Source organism: Rousettus aegyptiacus, unplaced genomic scaffold (genome assembly GCF_014176215.1).
Source record: "Rousettus aegyptiacus isolate mRouAeg1 unplaced genomic scaffold, mRouAeg1.p scaffold_m13_p_16, whole genome shotgun sequence".
Classification (NCBI taxonomy): domain Eukaryota; kingdom Metazoa; phylum Chordata; class Mammalia; order Chiroptera; family Pteropodidae; genus Rousettus; species Rousettus aegyptiacus.
In genome coordinates this window covers 37,625,607-37,642,564 of record NW_023416291.1, presented here as the reverse complement: position 1 = coordinate 37,642,564, position 16,958 = coordinate 37,625,607, and the positions used below count along the sequence as shown (strand labels likewise).

Here is a 16,958-nt window from a genome sequence, read left to right as displayed (position 1 = left end):
CCTCTCTCTGAACTTCTACTCCTAGGTGTCCCACAGGTGTCTCAGACTCAGCCTACCCCAAGGGACCCCACCCTGCCTCCTCAGTTCCTAAGTCCCCTCCATGTGGTTCTGTTGGCCCCACTTCCTGAAGCTATTCATTCCCATGTGTCCTCCAGGTCCCTGCCCTTCTCACCTGGACAGCCACACTGGTCTCCCCACTGGTCCTTTGCTCCCAATCTTGCTTTTTTTGCTGTGTGCATGGCCCAGTGCACATGACCTCATACTCTTGCTTAAAACCTCCCAAGGACTCTGCTATATCATGATTCAGGCAGATACATCACAACTATATGTATTTGTCAAAACTCACAGAATTGAATAAAGGCTGAGTTTACTCTATGTAAATTACACCTCAATAAATCTGACTAAAAATAAAAACCTTTCATATCTTCTCATCGTATTTAAATCAAAACTTTTAATTGGCTGTCAATGCCCTCCTGACCTTACCTCCCAGAAGCCTTCCCTGATTGCCCCTCATCTTCCAGGCTGGCCCCCATGTCTCCCCTGTACTCTCCTCTTGTGCTTCTGTCTCTCAGCACTGAATATTCTTCATTGCAATCAGAGAGCCATGTGACTGTCCCCCCATCAGATGGTGGCAAGCAGTTACCACCATGCTATAACAGTGATCAGGACAAAGCTTCCTGCTCTTGGAGCTGACATGTGAGTACAGGAGACAAAATAAATGAGATATGTAATCAGACATACAGTGTGGCAAAAGGCGATAAGGCAATGGGAAAATGAACAACTTTAGGGGGGTCTCACTGAGGAGGTGGTATTTGAGCAGAGACTTGAAGGAAGTAAGGGAGGCAGCCATGTGGGTGTCCGGGGTAAGAGAGCCCCTGGCAGAGGAAACTGCCAATGCAAAGGACTTGAGACTGAACTGTGTGTGCCTGGTGTTTTTGAGGAACAGTGAGGGTCCCATGTTGCTGGACCAGAGGGAAGAGTAGGGGAGGTGAGGGCAGGGAGTGGAAAGGATAGAATGTGCAGGGCTGTGGGGAAGAATTGGGCTTTTGATATGAGTGAAACCATGGAAGATTCTGAGCAGAGGAGCGATGTGATCTGACTCGGGTGTTCACAGGCGTCCTTGCTGTGCAGGAACAGACTATGTAAGGTTGAGACCTGGAGAACAAGGAGGAGGCAGCTACACTGGTCCAAAAGAGAGATGATGGGGGCTGGGCCAGGTTGGGGCCTCCAGAGAGGGTAGAATTCTAGATTCATTTAGGAGAAACAGGAACTGAATTTGTTAATGGATTGCATTTGTTAAGGAAGGTTTTGGCCCAGGCAGCGGGAAGGCTAGAGCTGCCATTTCTGGAGATGGGAAGATGGCTGGAGAAGCTGGTTTGTGGTGGAGGGAATGAGCTTTCAGCCCAGGGCCTGGTATGGCCCTGGAGTGTCCCTGCGCAGACACCAGTGGGATGCGGAGGAAGGCGCCCTCACAGTTTGGGCCTTGTCTTCTCAAGGTTTCTCTGGGTCAACTCCTGAGTATGCAAGCTATACACACATCTGGGCACATGCAGGCCCCATGATCCGGCACACCGACCCATGGTCACAACCTTGGGGGCCTCTGGGAGCCGAGGCTTCCAGTTGATGGAGCTGAAAATGACCTTTTGGTTCACATAGCCGCCTGGCCCCCATCTGGGTCCCCGAGGAGACCCCCCCCAAGGGGACAGGAGGTAACATGGGATGGGAACTCTCTCGAGGGGAGTTTCAGGAAGCACAGCTGCTGAGTCATAGCCCTGGGTCCCCTATGAGTCAGCACTGGCAGGGGCCCCAGGAACTGGGGGCTGGGGCGAGCAGTTCCCACGCCCGAACGAACCAGGCCGCTTGAGCACTGGGGCTTCCGCCACTGTCCCTCTCCTATCTTGTGCTGGGCTCTGGTGGGGGGAGGCTATATTCAGAGGACTCTGGGGGAAAAAGGGGACTGACCACCGGGATGGGCTCCAGAAATCCTCTCTCCTGGTCTGACCCAGTTCAGGAATGTAGAGGCTGCCTGCCCAGCCAATGTGTTTGCAGCAAGAGGGAGTAGAGGTAGACCTTAAGAGGGATTTGTGGGGACGTAAGTTCTAAGGGGTTCTACCTAAGAAAGCCTGCCTTCTGGGGCCGCTGCATTTTGGCAGTGGAGCTTCCAGCCTGGGACGGTGGTCCAGGCAGCGACCTCAGCTTCTGTGTTGGGGTCGGAGGTGGGAGAACAGGAGTGAGACTGAGAGGGAGCTGAGAGCCAGCCTGCCCCCAGAGCGCGGAGGGCTCTGGAGTCTGCTGCCCCCTGCTGGTGGCCGAGGTAGGCTCGGCGGGCAAGAGAGCCGGCCTGAGTGCCTTTTTGGGCCCATCCTGGAGCGGAGATGGGGAAAGGCCTGCACAGAATCCCAGCTTTGTGGCTTCCAGGCTGTGCCACCTTGGTCAAGGGCAAGGCTCTCTTTGGGCCTCCATTGCTCATCTGTGAAAAGGACAATACTCACTTCATTGGCATGCTGGGAAGAGTCAGAGATGATTGGGAATGAATGAATGAATGAATAAAGTATATTCCAGAGCAAGTCCCCCCTTTTCAGTTTGAAGAGGGCACAGAAGGGACAACAAAGCTGATTCCACCCACAGAGGCCCAGTTACTATTTACTCCAATCCTTGCAGTTTCTCCTCAAGAAATTATCCCTCATTTGGGGGGTGGTGTTAGGTACAGAGTAGTAGGGCTGGACCCCAGTCTGAAGGTCCTGAAGACATTATCCTTCTGGGACAGCTGGCTTTCTGAGTTGAGACCTGGAGGAGGGGGCAGGGTATAAAAAAAGAGGACTCATCAAGGAGAAACTGAGGCAGGACTGTGGTGAAGGGACTAAAGGGAATGCAAATGGCCAGGTGGAGCATGACAATGGTTCAACAAAGGTTAAGGCCCAAACTTGGGGGAGCTCAAAGGTTTCTCCAACTCCCTCAGATGGAAGCGAGAGATAAATAAATGAACAGAATGAGAAATTTGTCAGCTCAGCCCTAGCCAATGGGAGGCCACCTGGCACCAGGTCTGCCCTGAGATGACCTCCCTCCACCAGCTGGTGGCGCAGGCAGGGGCTGTGTGTGCGTGTGTGTTAGGGAATATATGGGGGGGTCTATGTGTGAATCTCTGATCCTAGTGTAGGATCCCTGCTGTGGTGTGTTTCCATGTACCTGGTGTGTGTGTTTGTGTGTATATATGGGGACTCCGTGTAAGCATCTCTGACTGCTCAGGAGAGGTCCCAACTTGTGTACAATTTTCTAGTTTACCTTCTGTATGTGGCCTGTGCCCCTGGGCTCTGTGTGCCTACACCAGATGGTCCTAGGTATGCATGTCCTCAAATGTCCCTGTATTTTATGTGTCCATAAGGACTCTTGTAGTCTTGGGGTTTTGTGGATATAGATATTGGTTCTATTAATTTCAGGTGCCTCTGCCCTTTTTGCATGAGTAATTGTTCATATATTTGTGTGTCTGTGAACTTTGTATCTATGTGTGTGCTCCTGAAAATAGGGTTCCTGGCATGTTTCTATGGGCGTGTTCCTATTCTATGTATATGTCCATGTGTTGTGTCTAAACATATCCGAGTATGTTGGGATGTTGCATGTCCAGGTGTTCCCACAACTGTATACCTGATGGGTGAGGAGGTATGTGGGTTCTATGTGTATCCCTGAGTGTTGGTATATCTTGTGCGTGCCCCCTAGACTTGTCTCTAAGTGTTTGTTTGTGTGTGTGTGTGTGTGTGTGTGTGTGTGCGTGCACGTTCTGTGGCCATCCCTGTGAGTCTGTGTATGTATGTGTTATTATTTTCTGCACGTGCCCTGGGGCTCCTCTCTGTATATTTCAGTTCTGAATCCCTCTCCACTGCCCTGTGGATATGGTATCTGTATCTTGGCATGAGTATGTGTGTCCCGGAGTGTCCCTATGTGTGTAGCTCCATTTTATGGACATCCTCATGTAACCGGTGTCTCAGAGCCCGTGCATGTCCGGCCAAGCCCTCCCGTGGGTGCGTGACTCAGACCCTTGCATGCCCTTCCCTGTGTTTGTGGTCCGCGTGCCTTTGTGCGCGTATGCTCCCCCTGCGCTTTTGAGGTCTGCGTGCGTCCGGGTCCCTGCGTGTGCTCGCTCGCGCCCCCGTGTCCCGGGCGCGGGACCTTGGAGCTGTGTCCTGGCGCCCCGTGGGCATCCCCGCGTGTGTCCCGCTGCGCCTGGCAGGAGGCCTCGGGGCACGCACGGCCGCGGTTGGACCCACCGCCCGGCGCGGCGCGGGGAGGAGGGAGGGGGCGGCGGCGGCGGGGAGCGCGGGCACGTCACTGAGACAGACAGGCTGGCGGGCAGGAGGCGGCGGCCGCGGGTTCGAGCCGGCGCCGGAGCCCCGCGGCCCCCTCCCCCTGTCCACGGCGTGGGGAGCCCCCGCCCAGCACTGGAGCCGCCGAAATGCAATTTCCCGTGTCGGCGCCTTGGCTCGGGGGGCTTTTCCGGGCGGGTTTTGGAAACAAGAGGGGACACGCGGCGGCGGCCCAAAACGAGGTGAGCGCGGGCGCCGGGCAGGCCGAGGACCGCCCGCGGGGAGGGGGCGCGGCGGGGCGGGACGGCGGCGGGACCCAGCCGCAGCCCCCTCGCGCACCTGCTGGCTGCCGGGGGGCGGGCGCCCCGGCCTCTGCGGCCCGGCCCTCCATTGTTGCGGCGGCTGGAGAAGGGGGGCGGGGAGGCCCCGGCGGCATCTATGCGCCTCGCCTTCCCTGAGCAGGGGCGCGGAGGGGACCAGACTCCCCAAAGTGGAAAGGCCCTCAAGTCTCAGAGCTGGGGTCGCGAGTGGGGCTAGAGCGGGCAGAGATGCCCCCGAGGGGCGGGGACGCATGATTGGGGGCGTAGGTACAGTGGCGCCCAGGCCTCCTGACACCTGACCACGGGGAGGCCCCGGGACAGGGCGGCGGCGAGCTTTGTTCTTGGGGCGGCAGAGCGGGTGGGGACCTCGGAAATGCAAGGTTGGAAAAGTCTCCGGCCCGACGCGCGTGCGTTCGGAAGGGCGCTGCCGGCCAAGTTCACGGGTGCGCGGGCCTACGCGAGCCCTGCAGACACTGATCCCCGCGGAGACCCCATTCCGGCCTGGCCGCAGCCGTGGGCCCGGGACTGTAGCGGCCTTATGCCGGCTCCCCGCCGGCCTGTCATTACCAGAGGCGGCTGCAGGGTAGTTACTAGGGCCAAGGTGTGCTAACTGGAACACGCCTTCCAAAACTGGCCATAAAAAGGAAAAATGGCCCCGAATTTCACTGCTGGAGAGCCCTTTTAAAGAGACAGGGATCCTTTCACACGGACCTGCCCTAGAAGGCATGCTGGGGTGGGGGATGGAGAAGACCCCTCATTGGCTAATGGGAACTGAGACGTACCCCGCCACCCCACTACACTTCAGTCTCCGCAATCTCCTTTCCCACTATTTCCACACTACTCTGTACTGCTCACAGACGCATTTGCAGAGCCAGTTAGATATTCCCAAATCATTGATAAAGAACCCCAAATCCACATACTATATGTGGACATACGGCTTCCCCATTACTCACATCACCTGCAGGAATGCTGATACACACATGCACACACATCACCCACAATAACACTGCCACGTGGGCACACACAACATCCACAAGTGATGTGGACATCCAGGGCTGACATCCCTGAAAACTGCCACATGAAAATGCAACCACCGCTGACAGACACGGCATAGACACACACAGCCTTGCCTACAACAGACACACACCGTTCTCCACGGCACACATAATGTGCATTGTGACATGAGCACCCAAAGCCTGTTACCCTGTGGGCAACTTTGACAACCACAGATACGTTAAACACCCTGACACAAGTACAGACACCATTATCTACAAGAACTGAGATACACATATAGACAGGCACGTGCCTGCCCAAGTAAGGACACACCCATAGTCACCCACAGTCAGCCAGGCAACGTGACACACATACACACAGAAGGTATAAGGCCTGTTCAGATGCTGACATCAGGTCACAGTAATCTTGACGGATGTATATATAACACAGCTGCACATTCTGACACATTGTGGCCCATGGTAAAACTAACCCTCCTAGACATTCATTATGTTACTGTCACCCACAACAGATATGAACTCTTCAATAGTACCTATACCCATAGTCACATACCCTAACACTTGGTAATACACCTGGACACCTGCAATAATACTGACATGCAGATACAATAACATGCACGATAGCACAGACAGACCTATGGGAAAATGACACAGGGACATGTAGTAATCCACAGTCACCAGGAAGGCCATAAAGCCAATACTTGTTTACTGAGCATCTGTTATGTACTCGGCACCATTCTAGTGCTAAGGATACAAGTGATCAAAATCCCTGCCCTCCTGGAGCTGACATTTTAGTAAGGGAGTGAGGAAACACCATATCATACTCAGAGTCACTCACAGTGACACTGACAGATGCCAGACACCCACGTACTCTGGCTCACACATCGACCTGCAATTACCCACAATTAGCCTGATGCACACCCACAGTCACACTGACATCCATACATAAACAGAAGCCCACAGGAACACCGACATACATGTGCAACTGGCATAGAGACAGCCATCCACTATGCAAACACCCACCTGGATTTACAGACACCCACAGACCCCCAAAATAGTCCACCTAAGTAGCTTGCACCCCAAGCCCACTGCAGCCATCCAGTAACAGGCCCATAGGTAGCCGTTGCCTGCATTTTACAGAGAGCCCACCCTGATCCAGACAAGGGTTGCGCTGAACCGTGAGCCTCAGTAGAAGTGTCTAAACTTCCTATCAACTGGATCCAGGGCCCTCCACAACCCCTAACCCTAATCCCAAAGAATCTAGAACCTTCTTGCCTCTCCCAACCCTGGCTCCATTACCTGGTGGGCTTGGAAAGGAAGTTGGGGCTTCCAGCCTTCTGGCTGCCCCCGGGTCTGGGTGGGACAGATGTGGCCCTTGTCTGGGAATCCTGCATAAAGGGCCTGAGCCTGAGCACACAAGAGGAAACCAGGAGCTGGCAAGGGGAGGGCAGAGCAGGAACCTGAGAGGCTACGCAGATATGAGGGAAATGAGCCCCCTGCCCACCAGTCTAGACAGCCTGAGCCATCAATGAGACCCAACTTGGGGACCCCCCAGGTGCCCTGCTGCCAGACCCCCATAATGAGATCTTTGTCTGCCAAGCCCTCCCCCATATCCTCTCTAGGTCCGTGCATACACACACCGGACATATGCACACTGGGACACACACAGGGGCACTCGTGCAGGAACACATTCATGGACATACATATAGAGACACACACAGGGCTCCAGACACCCCCTGGAATCTCTGAACCTCTGACCTCTTGTCCCTGTCTCCTTCAACTTGATGGCAGAGCTGCTTCCATTCATCACCTTCTCACCTCTGACTCTGACCCCCATACCTGCACCAGCGGCCCTGCCTTCCTGGAGGTCAGGGTGAGGGCGGGCCTGGATTGGTGTGGCTTCTGGAAGGCTCCTCTCACCCATTGCTCCCAGCTCCCTGCCCGACAGGCCCTCCCAGCTGGGATGCTGTGGGGGTGGGGTCTCAGGCACTACCAGATTAGGAAGGAGAATGAGGACCAAAATAGCATCGAAGGGCACCTCTGGCTTGCACCAGGGAGGGATTAGGGGTGGGAGGAGACAGCTGCACCCACCCTACTGGGCTTCAAAGTCAGATGTGAGTCTTAGTCGGTCCCCAGAAGGCCTCGGGACACTTGGCCAGAGGAATAGTCAGACCCTCCCCAAGGGCCCCAAGTCCAGACAGTGAGATACAGACAGACCAGAGGCTGCCTCTTGCCCAGGGCCAGCCTCATACGCGGTGGAGGGGACAAGCCGCCAGACACAGATCAGGTGTAATGGGCCAGACACCCACAGGCAGACCCAGACAGCCAGAGACAGGAGTGCACGCAGGGCGGGAGACCCAGAAAAACATAGGCCCGCGAGGAGCACAGTCAGACCCAGACAGGCGGACCTAGACAGACTCCGAGGGCAAGGGCGGGAAGCCAGCGCCGACCACTGCAGACAAAGGGAGACAGACCCCGGGGAGGCCCCAGACAGCCCCTCCCCCAAAAGACGGGCGGGACTGCGCACCTCCTCCGGCCCCGCCCCTCGACTCGGATCCCCCGCCCACTTCCCCCAGTCCTGTCTTCCTGAATCCCCAGACCAGACACCTCCTGCCTGTCCTTCTTGTTTTGGGTACACCCCTTGCAGGGACCTCTCTCCTTGGTAGATCAAGGTCAAAACCCTCAGGGAAGCAAGTGGAGAGGAGGCACAGAAAGAGAAAGGGTGTTTTAGGGGTTCTCCAATGTGGCCAGAGTGCCTCGGACCCGATGACTCTGCGTTCTAGCTTCATAGCCACCAAGAACAAAGCTTTTGAGGAACCTCCGATAGTTGTTTACCAAACTCTCAGAGCCTCATCTTCCTCATCGATAAAATAAGTCTCCTAATAATAGGGTGATGAATGTAGAGTTATTATTACTTTCTCTGCTCTTCAAACCCACCCTCTTCCCCGCAGAGTTCTAGGCATTCTCTTCGTTAGGACCACCATCTCCAAGGTCAGAGACCCCACATTCTCCCTTGGAAAGGCCCAGATACCTGTGGGGGTAAAGATGAGGAGCCCTGGCCGCCGCCCACCTACCCCTGCGCCCGACTGGGGCCCAGCTGGCCGAGAAGATGGGCCGCGGGGGAGTGTGCCCCAGTCGGGGCTCCCAACAGGGGTGGAGACGTGACTGGACCGCGACCTGGGGTCGAGAGACCGGACTTTGGGGAAGGAGCTTCATGACGTGAGGAAATTTCACGAGAGAGTCTTGCGAGGGGCTCTGGCCCCGAGGGGGCGGGGTCCGGTTTGCTGACAGGTCCTGTGGGGGCGGGCCTTAGGTGGGTTGGGCTCCAAGAGGGTGGCCTTGGTAACTCCGTAGGGATGCGGACCGTAGGGTCTAGGCAGGCAGGCTTTAAAGGAGGAACCAAGAGGGGAGAACTCTATGGCCTTGGGCGCCCCTGGAGCCGGTAGTGCCCAGGGGCAGGCCTTAGGGGAGCTCGGCTCTTTGAAACCGGTTTACCGGCGGTTCTTATGCGTGTTGAGTTTGAGGGCGGGCTCCAGGGGAGTTAATATGGGTGGGGTTTAGAGGGCAGGTAGTAGGAACTGGTAACATGTGGGTGGGCTTTAAGGGGCTGGGTCGGTGGTTTTTGAAAGACCAATCTCCGAGGGCAGGCTCAGGGTGGGGTCTCAGGGGGAGGTTTGGGGGGCTGGCTGGTTCAAGCCACCTCTGCTAGGGGAGTTCGGGGGGCTCATTCAAATTTAGCATAATTAAGGTCCCTGGTCCGCCTTAGTGTTACGCCGGGAGGGTCCTTTAAGGTCCCATATTCCCGAGTGAAATGGGAGGAGACTTGGAAATTTGAAGAACCCTCCTCAGGCCTCCCTCGAGGTCCCCAGACCCAGGTGGGGGCGGCTTCCTTTGAGACTGCGCATGGGCAGGCTCCCAACTCTTCAGGGTCCCTGGAGGGAGGAACTGGGGGCCCGTTTTACCGGGAGGAAATGAGGAGGGAGCAGCTTCTTGTTGTAATCAGGGTCCAAGCAGCAGTATGACCGCAACCCATTTCGAGGTCCGAGAGTGAGTGACCTTGCACTCTTCACATAACTGAGGGCCTGAGTTCAGATGCCTTGAAACCCTGCAGGCAGGTTGTGGGTGTCCCTCGGGTCCTCTCGCTTCTCCCTTGACCAGTGGGCAAGTGGACCCTCAAGTGGGCCTGGTAGGGGCCCCACTGCGAGCCCTGCATTTGCAAAGTGAAGACACTGAGGACCTCCGGGGCTTGTTGTGATTCATAAAAAATCGCTCTCAGGAACAGGGTGAAGCTAACAGAAGATATACATTGTATTAAAATGACTTGTTTATCTCTTGCATCCTGGGGGAAACAGGAGCGGCAGGGTCGCCAGATATCTTGGGGCCACTAAGCCGTGCCCTCTGGCCTCAGTCTCTCAAACTGACAAATGGATGTCATCTGCACTTTCCAGGGCCTAAGGGTGATTTGAGTAAATGAATGAAGTAGGGAGCCCATCTCCAGTACTGCTACATCCTTGTAGCAAAAACTACAAAAATATTTACTGTTACTATTATTTAATCTAGTACTTTTCCAGGTCCTGGAGCAGACAGTTGGCACCTACTGTTTGCTGACTTAATGAGTCAATAGGATCCTCCCTCCTCTAGTTTCCTGACTCCTACCCTCCACTCTGGGACCCCCACCCCCAAGAAGTTGCCAAGGGCTTGGGGGAACATTCAACCTGTCGGTGAGTTTGGGCAGTTCAGGCAAACCATCGACCGTTGAGTGGACCCCGAGGCCTGGAACTGCCATCCACCTTCCAGATCTGGGGGGCTGGTCGGACCTGAGCACATCCCCTCCCTTAGGCCACAGTGAAGGTCACGATCATTGTTGGAAGGTCACAATCAACATTCATTGTTGTCGGTGGGTTGTAAGGATGGAGGCCAGACCCACCGAGGGATGAATGTCACTGTGGCTGGGCTGCACACAGCCTAAGGGGAGTGGGCTGGGGGACAACACCCACCGTAGATTCCTCCCTAGAATTGCTCAGTCTGTACCTTGCGTTGATCCCAGCCTCTCACCCCTTGGGAAGGTCTGGTGTTTGGGATCCAGATGGAAGCTGAATTTGGGGCAGAAATCCTGGAGGGCTGGGGGAGCTGGACAGCTGAAAATCTTTCTGGAAGTGGGTGGCGAGCCCTGCTTTGGAGGGCTCCATATTTCTTGAATGAATGGTGTGGGAAGACAGTGTAACCCCTCTTTTCTGTGTCCAAGTCTTGGACTCAGCTTTCTTACCCTTTCCCTGGTGCCTGCAGACCTGTTACCCTCAACTGCCCACCTTGATACAGGCTGATTTCTCCACCTGCATGTCTGTGCCCCACCTAGTGACTCCTGGGCATACTCTATCCTTCTGAGATTGAGCTGAGGTCTCCTTTGAGAGAGGTAGGATAAAAGCACAAATGAATGCTAGGGGCCCGCCCATTAGCTCAACCTGCACCTCTGCTCTCCTCTATTTCCCCATCTCACCCCTCTCTCCACCCCAGGGCCAGAACAGGCTGCCTCACCAGCACGCAGCCCTGGGGCTCCAACAACTGGATGGGGGCAGCAGGCTTTTGTGTTAAGTCTTTGTGAATAACCCTAGCAGGTGGCTTCATACCTCAATTTGTTCATCCTTTAAGAGGGGGTTCCACTGAGACAATGGGTGTGAAAGTGCCCTGAGGGAGACCAGAGCTGGGCCCTTGTCCCTCCACCTCGAGCCAGGTACCCCCTACCCAGGCACTCCCCCCTTTCCAGAGACCTCTGGAATGTCAGGCACATCCCCCTCCCCAAAAGGCCCAGGGGTACCTGGCTCCTCCCCCAGCCCAGGGGAAGGAAGAAAGCAGTTACTAAGTTACAGGTTATAGCAATGCTTGTCTTAGGGGCAGGGCTTCCATCCCTCCACCCCCCAAAAAAATCCTGTGGGGCTGGGTGGCTGGCCTCCTTCAGTAGGGGTAGCCCTCCCAATGCCCTCTGGGTGGGATGTGTGGCTCCAAATTGTGGGTTCTCCTGCAGATTGTGTTCTGTCACACAAACCCCCTTGCCCCCATTCAGAGTTCATGCATCTCCTTGGCAGGTGTATTTACAGGGAGCGGCAGCAAGCCCCCCTGTGACAATAAGGAATCTTCCACAGCCTGTTCCTCCCCCTTCATACCCCCTTGGAGGTATAAGGAGGGAACTGACAGCCCAGACTCCTAGGCTCCAGAGAGGGCAAGGGAGGGGAAGGGAGGGGCAGGGAAGAAGGGAGAAGGGAGAAGGACGAGCTTAGCGCAGGCAGGGTTTCTTCTCTCTCTGCCCCTCTGCCTGGCACACATTGCCCAGCCATGGGGACATTTGATCTATGGACGGATTACCTGGGTTTGGCACGTCTGGTGGGGGCTCTTCGTGAGGAAGAAGAGCCTGAGACCAGGCTGGACCCCCAGCCAGAACCAGCACCAGGACCAGGACCAAGGGATCAGAGGTCCAGCCCAGAATCCTCACCAGCTCCTGAACGCCTGTGCTCTTTCTGCAAACACAACGGCGAGTCTAGGGCCATCTACCAGTCCCACGTGCTCAAGGACGAGGCAGGCCGGGTTCTGTGCCCCATCCTTCGAGACTACGTGTGCCCCCAGTGCGGTGCCACTCGTGATCGTGCCCACACCCGCCGCTTCTGCCCGCTCACCGGCCAAGGCTACACCTCTGTCTACAGCTATACCACCCGCAACTCTGCTGGCAAGAGGCTGGCTCGTCCAGACAAGGCGAGGACCCAGGACACGGGCCACCACCGCAGAGGAGGAGCAGGAGGAGGAGCCAGTGCAGGTGGCTGGGGAAATCTGCTGTGGAGGGGGCCTGCCTCCAGTGAAGTGGGATTAACTCCAGTACCTACTTCAAAGGGTTGGGAGGAGAAGCTCTCTGTAGAAACCCTAGAACAGTATTCTAGAAGTGTTGCTCAGTGTAGGTAACTGGGGCTTAAGTTTGGTGTGTGGCCTGAGGCAAGGGACTCTCCCTCTCTGGAGGAAGTGGCAGCCTTTTCCAGGCACAAGTGATGTGGTGGGGAAGCCATGGGGAATAGCAGTGGGGTCTGCAGACAGGTTTGGCAGGGCTTGGCACTTCTTCGCACTGAGGAACTGTGTGCTCTAAAAAACTGCTCAGAGTCTGAACCTCAGCTTCCTCATTTCCTCACCCATTTGCTAAAGTTTGTGTGCCCATTCTGTGCCAAGCACTGGACCATCAGTGGACAAGGTGGATGAGAGAACAGCAGTTAGAACACAGGTGATAGGTGCTGAATGGGAGATTCTAGAGGAAGCACTTGATCCAGATGAAGAGTATCCAGGAGGGCTTCCTGGAGGAAGTGACTTCTGGAAGCCTAATCCAGTTTGGTTGAGCACTGAAAGTGTGGCCCAGGCATTGGGCTTGTTCAGGAACTTAGGGATAGAGTGTGTATACACGTGTGGTGGGCCGGGGTGAGGGGGGAGTGTCAGAGATTTCTGGATAGGCCAAGGGCCTGTAGGTTCTTAAGGGTCACATTAAAGAGTTTGAACTTGGGCACTAGGGAGCTACAGAAGGGGCAAGACCAAGTCTGTGTGTGGAGTACGTTAGACCGTAGCTAAGCAGCTGGCCACAGGAATGGATCTGAGAGTGTTAGAAGAGGCCGGTTCTCTAGGCAGAGGAGTCCAAGGCAGGCAGGAGGGAACATCAGGTTGGCAGGAAGCCCCTGAGTTTGCTCTGTGGGGAGCAGTCCAGGAGGGCATTTAGGGCTGCAACCTGGGAGAGCTGGAGCTGCCCTGAGGTCAAAACCCGCTCTGCTCACCTGCATAGCCCACCATGTGGGGTCACCCTGATCTTGCTCATAAAATTTGGATTCCAATACTGCAGGTCCTGGTGGGGCCTGAGAGCCTGCACTTCTAACCAGTTCCCAGTGAGGCCGCCATGCTGCCAGGCCTAGGTTGACACAGGCTTACTGAGTAACTTGGGCTTAAATGGCAGCAGTTATAGATGCAAAAGACCTCAGCTCCTGTGGGGTTTTAAAGGACAAATCCATTTTAGTGACTTTACCAGGAAGTTAGCCAACAGAGGGGTCGGGTCTGATGGGGTGTTGTCGCTGCTCATTTAGGTGTTCTGGGTTGGTAGTACCTCCCCTATCAGATTGTGTGCTCCTTAAGGGAGGTGACCCAGCGGGAGGACCCTGCCCCTGCAGCTGCAAAGTAAACATTTGTTAGAATTAGAGACTGCCTCCAGGAAAATATAGTATCCTTGTGAGGTTCCAGGAGGTTTAACTTGGGAGACTCTGGAAGCTGAGGGGACTTAGAATGATGGTCTCAGAATCTTCCTTCCCCCCTTAATTGTAGGAAGACACCTCCTGGGGTGTAGAGTGAAGGGTGAGGGACCCCCTCCTTTGCCACAAGAGGACCACCTGGGGCTCACCTGCCTGGTAATAGTCGGTGTCACAAATCCGAAGTCCCGAGCCTGCGGCCACGAGGGGGCAGCACAGCCGGCCAGAGTTGGAGTTTCTGCGCTATGTCCGGTTCTGGGTCACACCTGGGGGCTGCCCTGGTCCAGGAATGTAACTGGGGTGGTATTCCAGAATCAGCCTCCAGGTGGCGCCAGAGCTCGACAGCCCTGCAGGTTGAACTGGCACTTTGGGAACGTGGAATCATTACCTATTATTGCTTTTCTCTTCCCCACTCCATTTTAAAATTCAGGTTCCAAAGGTGCTGGGAAGTCGTCTGGACCTTCGCCATCTTCTTGCTGCCCCTCCACTTCCGCCTAGGAGGCAGGTGCGGGGAAGACGTGGATGCTGCCTTTTCCTGGGGCTTGGGACCCTGACTCTGTGAATACTGGATTTCGGGAAAGATGCACCCAATGAGGACCCGCCCTTGGACATTCTTCAGGCTGGGAGCACAGTCCAAAGAGCCCTGTGAGGAAGGAGGTGGTCCTCAGTTACCCCAATCTTCCCTCCCCAGCACTGGACACCCAGTCAGCACTCAATAAATGCTATGAATGGATCAGCATCAGATGAGGCTGGTCTTGGGACATGGTAACTGGAACATCTCCGGAGTGGCTGGGGCACCTTATTTCTCTCCTGGCTGTGCCAGCCTGCACATGTTACTCTGACCTCCACTTTCTCAACTGCTATCCGGAGTTTGGTTCACCCTGGGGCTGGGGCGCTGCGGTGAGCTGAAATACGGAGGGAGTGAGTGCCACAGGGAGGCTGTGGGACTCTGAGGGGTCACTTCTGGGCAGGACGCTCTGCTGCCACATTAGTACATTAGGCCCTTTCTGTGATGTTTGGTGTTCTCAAACTCCTTTCCAGCCATCCCACACATACTGACATACCAAATGGGTGGAATCCCCCACACTGGGGGTGGGGCCTCGATTTGAGGGGGGCATTGAGAGACAATTATACCATAATGTCCCAGCAACCTGGGGCCATAGAGTCACATGCCAAGCCCTTCAGAGCAAAGGAAGAACTACTAGGGGTGGGGGCTGTGTCCCGGGGTGTTAGCCAGCCCAGGCCTCTGGCAGGGGCACTGTGGAGACATCTTGGGTCAGCCTGAGCAAGGGTGGGAGAGAATGGCGAATCCTCCCCACCCAGGAATTGTGATCCAGTTCTCCTGGGAAACTGTGCTCAGAGGAATGTCTATCCTGCCAGCCCCCTCTACTGCCAAAGCTTGTTTCCCTGGCCTCTAGGGGGCAGCAGGTGGCAAGTGTCCATCTTACACTGCTCCCCCAAACCCAGGGTGGGCCCCTGCCCCAGCCCGCACTCTCCCACGGTTGGGTGCGGGCAGGAGTTGGACTTTGCAGGTCCTTTCTGCCCTTGAACTAGAACCTGAGGCCACCCATGAGGAGAGCCAGGGATGGGAGCTTGTCCTTGAAGACAGGCTGCTGCCTGGGCTTGGCAGGGAGAGGGGATGAGAAAGACACAGAGGACTCCTTAGCAGCCCCAAGGGTCTTCAAATTGAGTTGCGGAAACAACATCCCAGCCACCACCTGCTGCTGCAAACTGCTAATGGCGTGAGAGCCACTGGGGCTTGAACCTGGGGAGGTCAAGGAAGGAGAGGTGGTGGGGGGACCCCGACCAAACTTACTCCCCTCTCACATGGGCTCTACTTGGGTGTAAGAAGGCAGTAGGTGGGGTTCCATGCTATGGCCCTAGGAGTTTGGGTGCTGGGTGTGGGAGCCACAGACAGTGACTAATACAGGGGTGGGTCTGATCTACCTGGTTGTGACCAATTTAATAGAAGCATCATTTTCTGTGAAATGGGTTTGAAGCCTGGAGGCTTCACAGTGGCTGGGGCTGCCCCTGACACTGCTATGGGAGTTGTGGTCAGGCTTGTTTGGGATGAGGTGTGCAGGACCCACCCTCAGCACCAAGTCGGCATCAACCGCAACTCCCAAGGACTGCCTCCTCCCAGGCTGAGACCGCAAAGTAGCTTGTCCCACAGAGGACAGACGAGGCCACTGAGCGCTGAAAGCAAATTCTCTAGGTGGATGTCTGGTGGGCTCACTGCCCCACAGACACTGGTATGTGTGTCTGACTGGGTACACACAGCCATCCGCTCTCGGAATCTGACACATTCGGGAATTTGCAGGAACCCTCTGACCTGTGTCCCAGCAGTGGCCCCACTTGCCTTCGCAGGGAGAATGAGAAGTGAAAGGGGAAAGAGGCAGTTAGAGAGGTCTGTGGGCGGAACATCAAGGAACCAGAACACTTCAAACCCCAACCAGCGGGTCCTGGGGCCTCACTAGGGAATCATTTATTAATGGCCTTCCCGGAAGAAATAAAATGGAAATCAGAGAAAGACAAATAAACAACAAGGGAGGTCTTTTCCAGAAAAGAAACATTCTGAACTGCCATAACCTTGGCTAAGCCGCTAAAACTTGCAAACCCAGGCTGCCTCCACCTCCCACTGCAACCTCAGTCTAGGGAGGAGCAGGTTCTCTCCCCCATACAGACTCCAGAGGGAGGCTGTTGACTCCAGTGGGGCCTCCAGGTTTCCCAGGGGAAGCTGCCTCCCAGGTCTGCTGTAGCCCACTAGGACGGGCTGGAGCATCACTGGGGACTGCAGGCTTTCCAGGGTATGCCAAGACACCACTGCTAGCTGTTTGGCAGCAGTCAAGCCCTTCTGGGGGCCAGGGCTCCAAGAAAACACACGCACATCCATAGGAGAGGGAAGCACAGCATCCCCGCTGGGAAGCACCTACACATTCCTCCAGGACTGCTCCCCACGAGGGTGAGGCCCGGCCCCTTTTGGTATGTAGGGCGCACTTGCAGGCTTTGCCTTTCGGTAGCTGAGGCGCTTGAAGGCTTCCAAGTCCCGGTGGGTGTTCATGATCATGCGGC

The 16,958-nt window shown here is 55.7% G+C and overlaps 2 protein-coding genes across 7 annotated transcripts in view; one reads left to right on the top strand and one right to left on the bottom strand.

Moving 5' to 3' along the window:
• Nucleotides 1-1,199: 1,199 nt before the first annotated feature.
• Nucleotides 1,200-16,958, bottom strand: part of BRME1 (break repair meiotic recombinase recruitment factor 1) — a 34,371-nt gene continuing 18,612 nt past the window's right edge. For 2 of the 5 annotated variants that reach the window (XM_016162139.2, XM_016162140.2), the window contains exon 10: nt 1,200-16,957. In XM_016162139.2, coding sequence (XP_016017625.1) covers nt 16,816-16,957 — 142 coding nt within the window. In that variant the 3' untranslated portion in view covers nt 1,200-16,815. The remainder of the gene's footprint in view (nt 16,958) is intronic. The other 3 variants (XR_004954940.1, XM_016162141.2, XR_001599114.2) reach the window with 3 other exon arrangements.
• NANOS3 (nanos C2HC-type zinc finger 3) lies at nt 3,966-14,665 on the top strand. 2 transcript variants are annotated; one of them, XM_036233826.1, is made up of 2 exons: nt 3,966-4,540; nt 14,317-14,665. In XM_036233826.1, exons 1-2 carry the CDS (start codon nt 3,993-3,995, stop codon nt 14,438-14,440), a joined length of 672 nt encoding a protein of 223 aa, XP_036089719.1. In that variant the 5' UTR covers nt 3,966-3,992; the 3' UTR covers nt 14,441-14,665. The 2 variants fall into 2 exon arrangements, with proteins under 2 accessions (XP_036089719.1, XP_016017516.2); XM_016162030.2 differs by lacking the exon at nt 3,966-4,540 and adding an exon at nt 11,808-12,433.